Below are 17,886 nucleotides of genomic sequence, written 5' to 3' on the forward strand. Positions count from 1 at the left end.
GTTGGGGTGAGACTGGTAGCCGGGCAGCATGCCCTTTGGGCATGCTTAAAAGAGCTTTGTAACATTGCCCAAAGAGGGCAGAGGCCCAAGCAAGAAGCTAAGGGTTAGAGAGACAGAGAAGACATGGGCCTGACTAAACCATTATATTCCGACATTTCCCACCTGAATTGTAACTGCTAACTTCCATAATAAACCCCATAATTGTGAGCACTCTGTGTTGAACAAGAATTGCAATGAATAAGAACCTAATTGGTGGGGGAGGGAGGGGAAAAATGAGAAGCTGATACCAAGGGTTCAAGTAGAAAGAAAATGTTTTGAGAATGATGATGGCCACAAATGTACAAATGTGCTTGACACAATAGAGGTATGTATGGATTGTAAGAAGCGTTGTATGAGCCCCCAGTAAAATGATCTTTTAAAAAAAGAATGCTTGAACTCACCTTGAGAACTCACTAATCTAATACTTTCAAACTGTGATGCATCTTGAATATAAATGAGCAAAAACCATTAACAATAATAAAAAAACAAAACAAAGAAGCTAATTGAAAAGTAGAGTGCTGTGGGAGACAAAGCAGGATACACTACCGTGTACCACTTACGTGTGATGGTGAAGTGCTCTGATCCTAATGGAAAGGTTGGGGATTCGAACCCATTCCAGCAGCTCTTTGGGAGGGAAACCTGGAGATCTGCTTCCATCAAGATTACAACCTATAAAATCTACAGGGCCAGTTCTCTTCTGTCACCTAGCAACAACAAAATGACATGCTCATTGCAAGGGCCGAAGGAGTTAATAAAAGTGAAAGCGCAAAGGCATCATTTGGAAACTCAGGTGGATGTGGCCCAAGGTATTTTCAATAGCCTCCTATGCACTCTCAAGCTCAAGGACAATGCTAAAGGCATACCAAAGAAGAATGATGCATTTGAATGATGGGATTGGTGAAGAACCTTGACCGATAGCATGGCCCTTCCAGAAGAATGGACAAATGTCTTAGAAGAAGGACAGCTGGAATGCTCCTTGGAAGCAAGGATGGTGAGATGTACTTTGAACATGCTCTCAGGAAGGATTGTTCCTTGTCCTAGGACACCATGCTTCAGGAAGCAGAGGGTCAGTGGGGAAAAAGGAAGACGCTCAACAAGATGGGTTGACACAGTGGCTGCAACAATGGGTTCGAACACAGGAAAGATTGTGAGGATCACACAGGACTGGGCTGTGTTTCCTTCTGTTGCCCATAGAATGACTATGAGTAGATTCAACTCAATGGCACCTAAAACCCTCCACTTCCATTTAGGTTTATAGTGAGTATCCTAGGAGTTCATCTCTGTCAAACTTGTAGGCCAGTCTCCACTACATAGTTGCACTACTGTGGGTTCACCCACAAAATGTGTTGGAATCCTGGCCACTATACCTGTGGATGCAATTGTGTTTGGAAATGGAAATTCGTTATGTTGATGAGATCAGACGCAAGTAGAGTGGGTTCTAAATCCAATAACTTCTGAGTTGTAAAAGTTTGGACAACACTATAGGATGGGAAATGGTGGGAAGACAGACATTATGTGAGGATAGGCCACAAGCCAAGGAGCACCAGGCCTCGGGAGAAATCAATACTACCAGGACGCTGACTGGGATTTAAAGCCTCTAGAATTGCAAGAAAAATAGATTTCTGTTCTTTAACACAAATACACAAGTGAGGGACATCAAACCACCACTACGTAGTTGCTTTGCCTCTCTCTCAAAGCTCTACTTTCATGTTGGATTCTAAAATTCATTGCAATGGTCACACAGAACTTACAGATAGTGCTTATGATTATGGGGTTTATTAAGGAAGTTAGCAGGTTACAATTCAGGTAAGAAATGCTCAGGATACAGTTGTTCAGTCAAGACAGTTCTTCTTTGCCATGCCCTTGGGCACGCCTGTTTCTGCCCTCAGTCTCTGCTTACTTAGGCAATGGTATAACCAAAACAACCCCTAAAAAATAAAACCCCAAAACTCTACCTCACTGCCATTAAGTCAATTCTGACTCTTAGCGACCCTATAGGTCAGGGTAGACCTGCCCCTGTGAGTTTCTGAGACTCTTTATGGGAGTTGAAGTCCTCATCTTTCACCTGTGGAGTGGCTGGTGGTTTTGAACTGCTGGCTTTGTGGTTAGCAGCCCAGTGCTGCCAATACATGTCCAAAGGGCATACTACTCCTCTATAAGCCTCAACTTGAAGGCCCCAGCTCCACCAGCTCTATGTCAGCAAACCTAGCTCCCTCCATGAAGTGCTCAGAGGCCCTCCACTCCACAAGGCCACCTCCTGCCCTAAAGCACTGTTTTACTTGCTCTGTGTGCTGGGCTGTCCACCACTCATGCTCTGGCTCCTTGTTCTGTTCTGCTGTGGCTGCTCCTCCTCTGCCACGCCTCAGGTGTCAAAGCTGTTTCCTGGGTCAAGGAGATTCAAACCACAGGGACCTAGGAATCCCAAGGCTGTGCCTCACTCCTAGCTCTTCTTTCCTGTTGGTAGTGAAATCCCCACTTCCTGCTTCTGAGCAGGTTCATTTTATACCCAGGACAATGGTACCCACAATGAATCCTGTTCACCACCACTCACAGTCTAATTAGCAAATCCAATCAGGATCTTCCCACATCTTCTTACTTAGACCTATCAGGAAAGGGAAAGTCATTTTATGGGATGTGGTAGTTACATAATTTCATGTCAACTTGATAAGTGCAGGGGTGAAGTCTAGCCTGTCATTCAGGTCACAGCCTGATGATGCCTCCTTGTGGGCATTGCCTTCTCTTGAGGATTCTGGGAACTTCCTTTCTTTTTCCCTGGAGGTGGGCCACGCACTTTCTCTCTGCTTCACTTTCCTGCTTGAGCTGGAGGAGCCACGTGGAGAACCGCTCCAGTGCTGAGATGCTTATACCGCCACTGGATCCACAAGACTTTTCACTCACCAGCCTGTGAACTTCTTGCATTCGGCATCATTACATTTGCTGCATGAGTCTGAAGAGGAATTTATAGACTGGTATTGGGCATATGGGCTAATACCAGGCTTATGGACTTGATCTTGACTGGGCTGGGATGTGTTTTTTAATATACAATTGCTCCTTGATATAAAGCTCTCTCTTATACACATATGAGTGTCTCTGGATTTGTTTCTCTAGTCAATCTGGACTAACACATGGGAGTAACAAAGCTAGAGGTAGAAGAGTCATATTAAACAATTCACTGCATTGCAGTAGCTAAGAGAGCAATGACTCACTGTTGTGAGGTGTCACGGAGTCTATTTAACTCTTAGCCTCCCCATGTGACAGAGTAGAACTTCCCCACAGGGTTTTATAATGTTTACAGGAGTCGATTGCTAAGGTTTGCCTTCAGAGACACTATTGGGTGGCTTTGAACCACCAACCTTTGGGTTTGCCATCGAGTGCTTAACTATTGCACTACTTGCAATCTGTAGCCATCCAGTCAACTCCAAGTCGTACTGTCCCTATAGGGCAGAGTAGAACTTCCCCACAGGGTTTTGTTGTATGAAAGCAGACTGCCACATCTTTATCTCGAGAAGCAGCTGGTGGATTCAAACCACGGACATTTGGGTTGACCATCACACACAAAAATTCCGAGTCAAGTCTGACTCGTGATGATCCGATAGGACAGGGTAGAACTGCCCCTGTAGTTTCCAAGACTGGAACTATGGGAGTAGAAAGCTTCCTCTTTTCCCCGTGGAGGGACTGGTGATTTTGAACTGCTAATCTCGCATTTAGCAGTCCAAGAAGTAGCTTACCAGGGTTCCCTAGTCACTCAATAATAAATATTGGCAAATAACACTTATCATTCTTAACCTCATTCTTGTTCTTGTGTTATGTTGAAAGAATGGGTATTTCTGGAGCCTGGGGGAATTGTCATCGTCTTCTTTACCTGATATCTTACTGGCTCAGAGACATTTAAATCACTACCTTAGAGTCAATTCTGACTCATGTTATCCCTGTGGATAGGCTAGAAGGGCCCTGTGAGTTTCTGAGGCTGTCTTTACAGGAGTAGACAGCCTCATCGTTTCTCCTGTGGAGTGACTGGTGGGTTTGAACCACTGACCTTGCGGTGAGCAGTCCTTTGCTCACTGGGCAGCCCCACCAGGGCTCTTTGAGGGAATTGACAATGGCTTTTCTTTACGGAGGGCTCTCTAGGATAGAAAGACTGGACACATTCGTATTCCTTCAAGCCCTGGAGCCATCTGGTGAGATTGTTTTTTAATGCCCCTTTTTCAGATGAGTGGACAAAGAGCGAATGGACCAATGGCACACACAGCTGGTGAGAAACGTGGCGGGACCCAGGAGGACCACGTCCACCACAGATGAGTGTTCAGTGCAGGGGACTCTGGGAAAGATCTTCTTCTGGGCCCAGGCTCTGTCCTTCCTCCTCCTACTAACTACCAGGCAGCTGGGAACGCTAGAGCATGGATGGAGACTGCAAAGACAAAGGAAACGGTATGCACAGACAAAATGCTGACAGACAGAAGGTGAGCAGGAGGAGGCTTTACGTGTTTACCTTTATGTGCATTGGGTGGAGGTTGACAGAACAGATCATCCGTTTTACACAGCGCAATTCTTACCCATTTAGCTTCATCTCACTCACTGCAATCCCCTGTGGTTCCTGTCTCTATCCTCCTGCCCTAACCCTCTGAACTTGATCCTTGGGTAAATGCTCCCCTATTGATCTTCAACTGTTGAGTGTTCTGAGGTACATATGCACACCTCTCTATAGTGTAAGTGTTCCTGTTCTAGACCTGTCTGTTGTTGGGTGAAAATGAGCCCCGGGGGTGAAGTTAGTACCAGACCACAGGGTGAGGAAGGGCCACCGTCTCGGGGGTTCCGGCAGTCTCAATCCACCAGGAAGCCTGACCTCCCAGGATTCTGAGTTTTGTTCCACATCTGTTAATACAAGATGTCCTCAGCGGTGACGGTTGCCTCCTCTATTTTGGTCTTAATCTCAGGGAGGGGGATCTGACTAATGGCCACCACGACCAGATTGGCTGCATGAGCAGAGGCGCTGGCCACGCAGATCCAAAAGGACTCTTCGTACTGTTCCTCCACTACCACGAACTGGAAGAGTTTCTCCTGGAAGTTGGCGATCCGGGTGGTCAGGTCATGGAGTTTCACGGCAGCCATGAAGCTGCTGACGGCCAACGCCACGACGCCACCTGAAACCCAAAAACGGTGCTTTCATTCACAATGCTCTTTTGTGGTGGTCACGGCGAGTGTATGGGAGTGGCCTTTCTCTGGCCCAGTACAAACATTGCCTGAGCCTAAAACGTTTAGTCACCAGTAACCAGTGGCCACCCAGTCGATCTCTTCTGGTAACCCCCATGTCCCACCTCTGTGTGTCAGGGTAGATCTGTGCTCTGAACAATTTTCTTTTCCCTTTTAGAACCTATCCTTGTCCCTGTTAGGAACATAGCCAGCCAAGCACACATCCATTCAGCAATTTCTACACATCCCATTCAGTGACATTCTCTAAAATGATGCCCTCCTTTTCTGAATAGTTCCTCCCCTATTGACATAAAGTCGCCTCCTCCAGCAGTTTCTATTGAACCTTTCGAGTTGCTGCTGTCAATTGGATTCCATATAAACTCACTGCTGCTGAATGACTCTATAGGGCACAACAGAATTGTTCCCTATGATTTTCAAGGCTGCAAATCTGTATTTGAACAGAGAGCCTCATCTTTCTCCCTCGGAGCAGATGGTTTGAACCACTGACCTTGCAGTTAGCAGTCTAACTGCAGCTCACGATGACACCAGGGCTCCCTTTGATCCATGTGGGAGTGTAGTGCTCAGGGCAGACCATTTGCTTTTCAAAGGATGCCTTTTTGTGTGTGGGGGGGTGGTTGGGGTGGCAGGGGGTGGGGGGAGTAGATTCCCAGGCTTTCTTTGCTTTGGAAGCACGCCTGGGTGGATTTGAACCTCCAAATTTTGGATTAGCAGCTGAGCACTTTAACTCTTTCCACCACCCAGGGACTCTCCCAAATGATGAGGATCGAGGCCAAGAAGAAGCTAGAAGAGAGAAAGCAGGTTTCAGATGGGAGAAAGGAACGAAGAGAGAGGAACGCTGCTTAGAATTTGGACGTTCAGCTATTCTCTCTCTCTCTTCTATTTCGGCTGCTTTAATTTTAGTAATTAGTGAAACCCATGTTGTGTTACCAGTGAGTAGTGGGCATGCAAACCCTTTAGGCCCCTTTTCTGGGACTCCTCTGAAAGGGTAAAGGTGCTCTGAACCGCGGATTCATGTCCACCCAGAATCTGTGACCGTGACGATGTCTGGAAAAGACAGTGTGGACCCTCATCCAATCACTGCCATCCTTCTCAGAAGAAGGGGTTTGGAGACCCAAAGAAGAGAGTCATTTGCAGGTGGAGGCAGAGGCCAGTATGACACAGCTACAAGCAAGGATCTTTCCTTCCCTGCAGTCTTCTGAGGGAGCATGGTCCTGCCGACCCTTTGCTGTTGGCCTTGTAGCCCCCAGGACTGTGAGGACTGCGCTGTCCGATGTTTTAGACCACCCAGTGTGTGGCACTTTGTTACAGGCACCTGCACAACAGGAACCACTTCCCTGCCTCTCGTTGAGTGATTCTTGTTGACCTTGACCTCACAGACCAGACAACAAACATTGCCCGGTTCTGCACCCTACTCACGATCATGGCTACGCTTGAGCCCACTCATACAACCTCTGTGCCAAGACATCATTGAAAATCTTGCTCAACATCCTCCGTGTCCTTCTCCAGGGTCTCTCCTGACAACATGCCAAAAGTACCATATGTGCTTGTGTAGAAGCTGAGTTTTTCAGCACATCTATAATGCAGTTTTTGTGGTAGAATTCGGGTGATATTTGGGTTGGCTGATATTCGGGTTGGCTTATACTCGAGTATTTATGGTACATGAAACGAAGTCTCTCGCCATCTTGGTTGGTGGGGAGCATTCCTGCTGTGCTTCTCTAAGACACACTCATTTCACTTTCACTACCATCGAGGCAACTCTGGCTCATAGGGACCCCATAGGGCAGGGTAAACTGTCCCGGTGAGGTTCTCAGACTCTGGGCAGTAGGAGAAGGCCTCATCTTTCTCTCATGGAGCCGCTAGTGGTTTTGAACTGCTGACCTTGTAGTTGGCAAACCAATGTGTAACCCACTAACCCACCAGGGCTCTGATACACTCGTTAGTAAACTCATTAACTGCTCTAAGTCACAAACGTTCTAGCACTTTGGTTCTTTGTTGTGACCGACTGAAACTTAAAAAAAACTTTTTTATTGGTATAGACTTCACGTATCATACAATTTAATCATTCAATCATATGAAGAAGATTTGTGTAATCACCACCACAATCAATTTCAGAACGTTTTCCCTCTCCTATTCATTGTTGTTAGCTCTCTCTCCATGTCCTGCTCCCTCCCATCGTCCCCTGCCACGGCCCTATCCAGTTACTGTCTCTGCAGAGCGGCCTCTCCGAATGTCATAGACCATACCTCACTGTTTCTCAAGGGGAACTCTGTGCCCATTGAGAAAAGGCCAGAGACCGTGAATGAGGGATGGCCATTTAAATTCCTGTACACCCTCCCTCTGACCCCTGGGAGGCCAGCCTGGGGATGGTGTGGACAGGGGCTCCTGTCCCTGGCTGCTTTTTTTACCTGCAAGAACATTCCACAGGCAGATGCCTCCGGGGCCGTTGACTGCACGGTACGGGACCTGGATCACGTTGAGAATAGCAAAGCCCATGCTGACCAGCGCCAGGGCCAAGGCCAGCAGGAGGAGCAGCAGGATCGTCACATGAAGGCCTGCATTCAGCTCCTTCACCAGGTGTGGGAAGACTGGAGAGAGAGAGAGAGAGAGAGAAGAGGTGGTCCACATGTTTGTGTCTGAGCTAGGCTCTCACTGCCATCGAGTCCAATGGGACTCATAAGGACCCCAGAGGACAGGGTAGAAGTGAGTTTCTGAGACTCTAATTTTTACGGGAGGAGAAAGCCTCATCTTTCTCCAAGGAGTGACTTTTGGCCTCGAACTGCTGATCTTGAGGTTAGCAGGCCAATGCTTAGCCACTACGTCACATGATGGGCTTCAATCCACAAGGTCAGCAGTTCAGAACCACCAAGCATGCTGAGGGAGAAATACAGAAAACCATGACACCTAGCCATGATAAAAACAATGGGTTTTTATCTACAAGAGAAGAGGTGTGGGCCTCTCATTTAACCCTTATGATTCAGTTAGATTTTATTCACTTCAAAGGAACCCTGGTGGTGCAGTGGTTAAGTCCTCAGCTGCTAATGGAAAGGTTAGCAGTTTGAGTCCACCAGTAGCTCTGCTGGGGAAAAATGAGGCAATTTGCTTACACAAAGCTTTACAGCCTGGGAAACCCCCATGGAAGAGAGCTACTCTCACCTATAGAGTCACTTTGAGTCAGAAAGGGCTTGACAACAATGGGTTTTTATCTACAGGTGTAGAGATATTGTCTCTGGACAAAGTTACTGTGCATTCTTTATAGGATTGCAGTCCTATGTACTACATTGTAGATAGGTGTAAGTCATTATTTTCAATAAAGGAAGTCTTAAATGAAAGATTTGCAGTTATTAAAATTATGCAGTTATGTAAACTTTTTACATTTATTCCTCTGAAATTCCTCTACGGCATTTGTTGACCACCTCCTGGACAAATCTGGGTCCCTCTTTTATATTCCTGAGCTTTCTCAGCTCCACTCGATACCACTGATCAGTCTCTACCTGGAGTCAGGACCAAATGTTTCCTAGTTCGACTCTCTCCCCTGACCCTCTCCTTGCTGGCGCTTTTTGCTGACTCACCTGCTTCATTTGTATAGACTGAGGGCTTGTGTCTCCCGAACTTTGGAGCTGACTGTCTCTCCTTCCTCTCTGAGAGGTGTCCTTCGCACTCACAGGTTTCCGGATGCCCCGCGCGGATGCCCTTAGCTCCGATCTCACTTTCCTTCCAGTTCTTTGTTTCCATTTCTCTTTATCTCCATGCCTTTATCTCATCAACCTCAGAAACCTGACCCTGGGGAATGAACTCCTTCCCGCATGGAATTTCCCTGTGAAGGCTGCTCTCTTCTCTTTGCTTCCCTTCCAACACACAGGCTCTTCTGTTTGTCTTTGACTCCAAATTCCCACCCTACCTGACCTTTGTTACCCAGTGGGTTTGTCATCATCCCATTCTCACCCATCCAATCTTTAGGACCCATGACGAACAGCGTCACCCGCACCGAACACTGAACATGGAGGGTCCTCACCTGTGTCATGGGCAAAGATCAATATACAGTGTTGATGACAGTGAGGAGAGGGGCGGCATCAGACCTTGTAAAAACATGAATTCAGAAGAGCTCTCTAGAGAGCCATTTGGCAACGTCTACGTATTAAATCCCATCACCCTTCTGACCATTAGCCATCCTGCGTTGCTGTGAGAGTGGAAGCAGCGTCACTGGTAAGTCAAATATCAGCAGGGTTGCCCAGGGTGAACAGGTTTCAGCAGAGCTTCCAGACTAAGCACAGACCACAAGGAAGGACTAGGCCACCCACATCTGAGGAATTAGTTGCAGAAACCCTTATGAATAACAGCCGAACACGGTCAGATCTAGTGCTGGAAGACGAGTCCTTCACGTTAGAAGACACTCAAAACATGAGTGAGGAGGACGGTATCCTCTGAGTGAGCTGACCTGACCCACGTGGATGGGTTTAAGTTTTGGGGACCTTCCTTTGCTAGTGGGGGATAACTCAAAACGAGAAGAAACAGTTCCAACTGTTCATTAACAACTGGAACATGGATAGTATGAAGTAGGAATTTTGCAAATTGTCTAAAATGAAATGGAATGCATAGAGATCAATATCTTAGGCATCAGTGAGCTGAAACGGAGTGGGATCACCCACTATGAACCAGATAATCATGTGGTTTAGTATGTTGGGAATAATATATTCAAGAGAAATAGTGTTGCATTCATGATAAAAAAAAATTCAAGATCTATCTTGAAGTAGAACGCTGTCTGTGATAGGATAATATCTCTGTGAACACACGGGGAAAAAGTTAATATAATTTTTATTCAAATTTACTCAGCAACCTGTAAAGCCAGTGATGAAGAAATGGAAGAATTCTACCATTTTTTTTCAATCTGAAATGGGTTATATAGACAATCAAGGCACATTGATTAATTCTGGGTGATTGGAATGTGAATGTTGGAAACGAGCAATGAACGGTAGTTGGAAAATATGTATTGTCTTGGTGTTAGAAGCCAAGCTGGGTAAAATTGTGCAAGCCCAATGATGTCATTGCAAACACTGTTTTCAACAACATAATTGCCAGCTACCCATGTGACACTCACCAGGAATCAAATCAACTACACCCATGGGGGGAGATGTTAGAGAAGTTCAAGATCATCAGCTGAAACAAAGCTAAGGGAAGAGTGAAACAGACTCTTATCAATTACTCATATGCAAGTTCAGGTTGAAGCTGAAGAAAATCAAAACAAGTCCACGAGAGCCACGAGATGACTTTTGATATATCCCACCTGGATTTAGAATACTTCTGAAGAACAGATTTGCTGTATTAAACACTAATTACAGAAGACCCGAGGAGGTGTGGGAGGATATCAAGAACGTCGTACATGAAGACCAAAATGTACATTTGAAAAGACTCTGAAATTTGCTCTTCATTGTAGAGTAGCCAAAGGAAATGGAAGAAATTATGAAGGAAAAGAGTTGAACAGACATTTTCAAAGGGGCGGTTTGAAAGACAAAGTAAATATTCTGATAAAATGTGCAAAGTCCTGGAGTTAGAAATCCCAAAAGGAAGAACATGCTTGGCATGTCTCAAGTCAGAAGAATTGGGGGGAAAAAATCCAACCCCTGCGTTGCAATTTTGAAGGAGTCTATGGACAAGATTGGAACTGCACAGAGTCACTGTATCGAAAAGAATGGGTTGGCTTACAACTATTCAAGAGCTGGCATATGATCAAGGACCAATGATACTGAAGGAAAAACCCAAGCTGCGTGGAAGACATTAGCCAAAAACAAGTCTCCAGGAATTGACAGACTATCAATTGAAATGTTTCAGCAAGCTGAGGAAGCACTGGAAACACTCACCCGTCTATGGCAATAAGCTTGGAAGACAAGGGATTTGACTGGGAGGACTGGAAAAAATTCATGTTTGTACCCATTTCAAGAAAGAGGACTCTACAGGATGCTCAGACATTATATATCATTGTTCTATAATGATATTATAGAATACTATCATTAATATCATATACAATAAAATGTATTGAAGATAATTAAAAATGTCTTACAGTAGTACACTGACAGGGAGCTGCTAGAATTTCAAGCCAGATTCAGAAGAGGACAAAGTACAAGGGGTATCATTGCTGATGTCAGACGGATCTTGGCTGAAAGCAGAGAAAACCAGGAAAATATTTACTTGTGTTTTGTTGACTATACAGAGGTGTTTGACTGTGTGGAGTATAACAAACTATGGATACTCTTGAGAGGAATGGAGATTCCAGAACATGTGATTGTGCTCACATGTGACCTGTGCACAAAGAGGCCATTGTTGGAATAGAGCAAGGGGATACTACACGATTTAAAATCAGGAAAAGTGTGTGTCTGGGTCGTGTCCATTTGCCACAGTTATTCAATCTGTATGCTGAGCAAATGATCCCAAAAGCTGGCTTATATGAGGAAGAATGTGCCATTTGAATTGGAAGAAAATGAACCAGCAACCTGAGATATGAGGATGGCACACCTTGCTTGCTGATATCAAAGAGGATTTGAAGTACTTGCTGATGAAGACCAAGCTCCATCCTTCAGTATGAGTTGCAACATAATATGAAGAAAATAAAACTCCTCACAACTGGACCAGAACATCATGATACAGAGAGACTTTGAGTTGTCAGGATTTCATTTTACTTGGATGCACATCCACAGTCAATGCTCAGGGAAGCAGCAGTTAAGAAATCAAAGGACACATTGCATTGGGCAAATCTGTAGCAGAAGAGTTCTTTAAAGTGTGAAAGAGCAAAGATGTCACTAAGATGCATTTGACCATGATCTTTTTAGCTGCCTCATATGCATGTGAATGTGAAAGTTGAACCACCAATAGGAAAGGCCAAAGAAGCATTTAAATTATGATGCTGGTGAAGAATATTTAAAGTACCACGGATGGCCCAAGCAACAAATAAATCTGTCTTGAAAGAAGTACAGCCAGAATGTACCTGGGGAGGAATGATGGCGAGACTTTGTGTTGAGTCCTTTGCAAATGGTATAGGAGAGACCAGTCCCTGGAAAAGGACGCTATGTTTGGCAGTTTCTTGATGAGAAGGATGCTATGTTTGGCAGTTTCTTGATGAGATGGGCTGACACAGGGCCTGCAATAATGGGCTCAAATATAATAACAACGTGAAGATGGTGAAGAATTGAGCAATGGTTTTTTTCACCAATGCATCGATCGGGTCACTGTAAGTCGGGAGTGAGTTGATGCTACCTAACAGCAACAACAACAGCAGAATCAGCAGCAGCAACAACAACAACAGCAACAGCAAGAACTATGAACAAGCATGAGAACAATTTCACTGCCAGGAATTTAGTTTTCAGAAACACTACCAAAGAGGCTCAGAAAAGTATATAGAATATTGAATTTCACTGGCATAGACGAGGGCTTGCTTCCAGGGCTTCATCAGCTGTTGAAACATTTCAATTGGTATTTCATCAATTCCTGGAGCCTTACTTTTGTCTACAGCTTCCAGTGTGGCTTCATCTTCTTCCTTCGGCACCACTGGCGCTTGCTCAGATGCCACCTCCTGAAACAGTGGACTGTTGACGAATTCTTTCTGGCACAGTGACCCTGTGTGTTCTTCCCATCTTCTTTAGTGTACGTGCTGCGGACCCAAACCCGTTTCCAGCTTCTTTTGATGCTTCCTGCATCATTCATTATTCGCCAACGTGGTTGTTAAGTGCCATCGAGTAGACTTCGACTCACGGTGACCCTATGCACGATAGAACGGAACACTGCACGGTCTTGTGCCATCCTCACAATTGTTCCCATCCCCGAGCCCATTGAGGCAGCCTCTGTATCAATCCATCTCGTTGAGGGTCTTCCTCTTTTTTGCTGCCCCTCCACCTTACCAAACATCATGTCCTTCTCCCGGAACATTTTGCCAATGGAATCTTTCACTATTGTAACTTGAGGCTTGAGTTTGCTTTTTTTCCTTTCTTTCAGTTTCAGATATACTGAGTGTATTTTATCCTTTTGTTTTTCTAATTCTAGGTCTTGGCACATTACTTAGAATGCTTTACTCTCTTTTCTCTAGCTGCCCTTTGAAATTTTCTGTTGTTCTTGGATGTCATCATTTCTTCCATTAGCAATTCTATGACCAAGAGCAAGTTTCAGAATCTTCGGAGAGCCACTTGATCGTTTCCTTGTTTGCTGTCTTCTTAAGGACCTTTTGCGTCATTCATGAATGATGTTCTTGACGGTCCTCCTACAGCTCACCACGTCTTCTGCCATCAGTGTTCAATGCATCACAGCTGTTCTTGAGACGTTCTCCCAATTCAGGTGCGATGCACTCAAAGTTGTATTTTGGCTTTTGTGGATTTTCTTCAGCTTCAACCTGAACTTACCTGTGAGTAATTGATGGTCTGTTCCACAGTTGGCCCTTGGCCTCATTCTAGCTGCTGATATTGAGCTTCTCCATAGTCTCTTCCCACAGATGTAGTCAATTTGATTTCTGTGTGTTCCATCTGGTGAGGTCCACGTGTAGAGTTCTTAGTAGAGGGTGTGAATCAGGCCACGCGCTTTGTTTCCTTGATGATACTTTTAAGATTCTCCCTTAGAACCAGGAGTGGGCCAGACCACATTCTTCATTTTCCTTGGCGGTGTAGTGATATCACCATACAATTCCACACATTCATTGCCTGGCCCGGAAAACCAGACTTCTATTTTCTGACGGAGCTTTGGTGGAAGCAAGGGCACCTGCTGTGCCTTTTGGACACTTTTGGCTTCTGGCTCTGGATCCTGCGCTTGGATCACTCTGCCTGACTTTCAGATTTGGGGACTGAACTGCACCCACCACCACCTGAGACATTTCCTTAAGGTTTCACGAGTTTCTGTGGGACCTTGCAGTGATCCAATGATTTGTAGAACTCAAGAACACTAGGGAATGTACCCAAGGGAGGAGTAGGGGACAGAATGGAGCTACATAGCATCATGGAAGAGTTGGGCATTTGAGACATTGCTAACCTCTAACTTCTTGCGACTCGTCTAGTATTAATTCTTCTAAAAGTGAATATTACCACAAGCGGGAGCTCCCTGGCTTTCCATATTTGCACCCTGTTTCCAAAGGAGCCCTGGTGGCATAGTGGGCTATCATTGACTGGTAACCTGAAGGTCAGCACTTTGAACTCACCAGCTTCTCTGTAGAAGGATGAGTCTGTCTGCTCCGATAAAGGTTCACAGGTGGAGACACTCCCAGGGGAAGCTCTACTCTGTCCTATAGGGTTGTTATGAGCAGGGGTTGATAACAGGTTGAAATTTTCAAGTATCTTTGTCATAAGGATGTCATTTAAGTTTCCAGCCTAAAATTCATGAGCACACCACAAAACAACAGCAGCTACATACATGTGCCAGATCCATACGATGTGCCAGACTTTACAGAGATTCTTTCTTTTTCCCTCCTGGCAACCCTCTCACGCTTACAAATGAGCAAACCCAAACTCTGAGAAGTTAGAGGTTAGCCAAGCTCACACGGCCAGGAAGTGCTGGTCTCACGACTCTGGCCATGAAGGTGTGGAAAACTTAGGTAAGCAAAACCAATAAAGCAAATCATACTCACTGCCATCCGGTCGATGCTGACTCATGGCAGCCCTGTAGGACAGAGTAGAACGGACCCCGTGGGGCTCCCAGACTGTCAATCTTTCTGGAAGCAGACGGACTCATCTTTCTCCTGCTCAGCAGCCAGTTGTTTCTGGTGGCGTAGTGGTGATGCGTTTGGCTGCTAACTGCAAGACTGGCAGTTCAAAACCACTAGTCACTGCTCTGGAGAAAGAGGAGGTTTTCTACTCTGGCAGAGATTGTGTCAGAAACCAACAGGGGGCGTCCTACCTGTCCTCTAGGGTCGCTATGATGGATAAGCAAAGGCTTAAAACAATGGAATCCTAGGATGGCTTGAATTCTGGAAGCCTTCTTGTGAATTTGAACAATATTTCAGTTTGTATGCATTAGGGTTATCTCTACACATAGGACTGGAATGCTACCTAGAAGTGAGGATGAAAAGATACTGTCTTGTTGAAAGCAAGACCAGGAAAGTCCAGTCACTAGAGAGGACGTTGTGTTTAGCAAAGTGGAGGGGCCGTGAAAACAAGGAAGTCCAGGACGGATGAGCCCTACAGGACCAGTGGTGTGAGTGGCAAAACAGGGAGGGTAAAGGGCGAACGGGTAGGAAAGAGGGAACCGATTACATGGAACTGTGTGTGACCTCCTCCCTGGGGGACAGACAACCGAAAAGTGGATGAAGGGAGACGTCGGACAGGGCAAGATATGACAAAATGCCCATTTATAAACTATCAAGGGCTCATGCGGGAGGGGGGAGCGGGGAGGGCGGGGGAAAAATGAGGACCTAATGTCGGGGGTTTAAATGGAGAGAAAATGTTTTGAGAAACGATGTACAAATGTGCTTTACACAATTGATGTGTGTATGGATTGGGATAACAGTTGTATGAGCCCCTAATAAAATGTTAAAAAAACAAACAAACAAGGAAGTCCTCCCTGAGATGGATGGACCCATAGCCTCAACAGTGAGCTGAGACATAGTAAAGACCACGAGGGTGGTGTAGGGCCAGTCTATGTTTCATTCTGATACACACAGGGTTGCCCTGTGGCAGGGCCAGCTTGATGGCAACCAGCAATAACAACGACAACAATGACAAGAGCTACCTCACTTGACTCCTCATCTGATCATCCCTTACAGCTACTTGATCAGTTGGTTGCTCATGAAGTTTAGCAGTCCCCTTTGTCCATGGTGTTGTTGTAGGTGCTGTTAGTCGCTCCTGATTCATAGCAACTGTATGGACAACAGAATCTGTCACTTTGTCTCACTCTGCTGGCTTGCGTATTGCTATGGTGCTGGAAGCTATGCCACTGGCATTTCATCTACCAGCAGGGTCGTGCAAAGCGAACAGGTTTCAGCCGTACTTCCAGACTAGGAACAGGCTATGAAGAAAGAAGAGGCTGTCACTTCTGAGGCATTAGCCCCCCAGGTCCTGGAGGTTGGTGGGCTATTTGTGGAGATAAGGAGGTAACCACAGAAAACCACAGAAGCACCTACCACCTCCATTCCAGGTACTACAGAGGTGCTTCCCCAGAAATGGTTTCCACGATGGATTTCTCTCTCAGTTTTCCTACCAGTAAAATGGGCATAAATAAAACCTCTCCTCTAGTGCAGTAAGAGTTATGAAAAAGAATTCAGTGAGGACAACCTGAGACAGCAAAGTGTCCAGAGCTGGCTAGATGGAGATATGGCCAGAGTTTCCAGGTCGGGGCACTCAATATGAATACAAGTAACCTGTCAACTCCTAGTGCACTGTTCTTGAATATGTATAACAAGTATATGCATATAAAAACCAAACCAAACCAAACTCACTGCCATTGAGTCAATACTGACCCGTAGCCACCCTGTAGGACAGGGTAGAACTGCCTCTGTGGGTTTCCCAGACTGTAACTCCTTATGGGAGTAGAAGGCCCATCTTTCTCCCAAGGAGCCCCTGGTGGTTTGAACTGATAACCTTAATGACTACAGCTCAAAGTGTAACCTCTACGCCACCAGGACTGCTACTATGCCTATCAATGGTGTCCATTGGTATTGTTATGCTATTTGGCAATAGTTCCAGATTTCTGTTTTCATATGTTTATGATGACATTTAATAGCTGGGCTTCTAAAAACGACCAGCTATGAAACAGAGGAATCAAACCGTGAAGATGATGCCTGCTCCCTTGCTTTAGCATGATGTTGACTCATTGCCCTCTTTGTCGGGCAGTGTTCTCAGTAGCTATCTCATTGCTCCATCCCAGAGGCTTGAAGATTACACCTTTTCTTGTTTTGGGCATTTTCTTCCCCGATGACCTATTCTGCACTGTCTGTATGCCTGTCTGACTGGCCTTAGCGTGAGCTGAGCTGTTACACCCTGAGCTGCTCTGAGTGACACTGAAGCCAAGCAGTGTCCGTGCTCTCTAGCGTTCACAGAGATCAGACAGGTGTCGGCTCAGAGGTCTCCGTGTCTGAGAACATCCTGACTCCAGGACCCAGGGCAGAACCTCTTGCTCCTTCTCATACGGGGAAGCTCTTGTGTGAATAGTAGCCAGAGAAGGGACCTGCACCCACAGGTTGTCTTGGTTGGCGTTATGTGTCTGCTAGTGTCACGTGGCATGGGTCTGCAGGCTGGCTCTGCTGTCTCCTGGTGGGGGAGACCTTAAGCAAGTTATGTAACCTCTTCAAGCCTTGGTTGTCTCCTCTGCAAAAGGAGATCATTAATAATTTCTACCTTAGAGCTATATATATACATATTGCTTTTAGAATTCCAGTATTCCTTATTACCTTATCTACCTTTCCATCTATCATTTATTGATCCTATCTATGGGGCCTCTGGTGGTGAAGTGGGCTATGCATTGGGCTGCTAACCGCCACATCAGTGGTTCGAACCCACCAGAGCTCTAAGGGAAAAAGAGGAAGCTTGCTGCTTGTTAAAGAGTTACAGTCTCAGCAACCCACAAGGGCAGTTCTACTCTGTCCTATCAGGTTTATATCAGTTGGAATGGACTCATTGGCACCGAGTTTGGGATTTTGTTTCCATCCTGTCTGCCTGTCCGTCTGTCTGTCTGTCT

General features: G+C 45.7%; 1 protein-coding gene across 1 annotated transcript; it reads right to left on the reverse strand.

Annotated features, from left to right (window-relative positions):
- Window positions 1-4,500: 4,500 nt before the first annotated feature.
- CLRN2 (clarin 2) lies at window positions 4,501-9,271 on the reverse strand. The gene is made up of 3 exons (XM_013005929.2): window positions 9,193-9,271; window positions 7,656-7,835; window positions 4,501-5,180 (listed from the first exon to the last, which is right to left on the reverse strand). The coding sequence occupies exons 1-3, from the start codon at window positions 9,269-9,271 to the stop codon at window positions 4,915-4,917; spliced, it is 525 nt and encodes a 174-aa protein (XP_012861383.1). The 3' UTR covers window positions 4,501-4,914.
- Window positions 9,272-17,886: the final 8,615 nt, after the last annotated feature.

The sequence above is a fragment of the Echinops telfairi genome, unplaced genomic scaffold (genome assembly GCF_000313985.2).
Source record: "Echinops telfairi isolate 266 unplaced genomic scaffold, ASM31398v2 ScPeMD7_7468;HRSCAF=8506_1, whole genome shotgun sequence".
Lineage (NCBI taxonomy): Eukaryota > Metazoa > Chordata > Mammalia > Afrosoricida > Tenrecidae > Echinops > Echinops telfairi.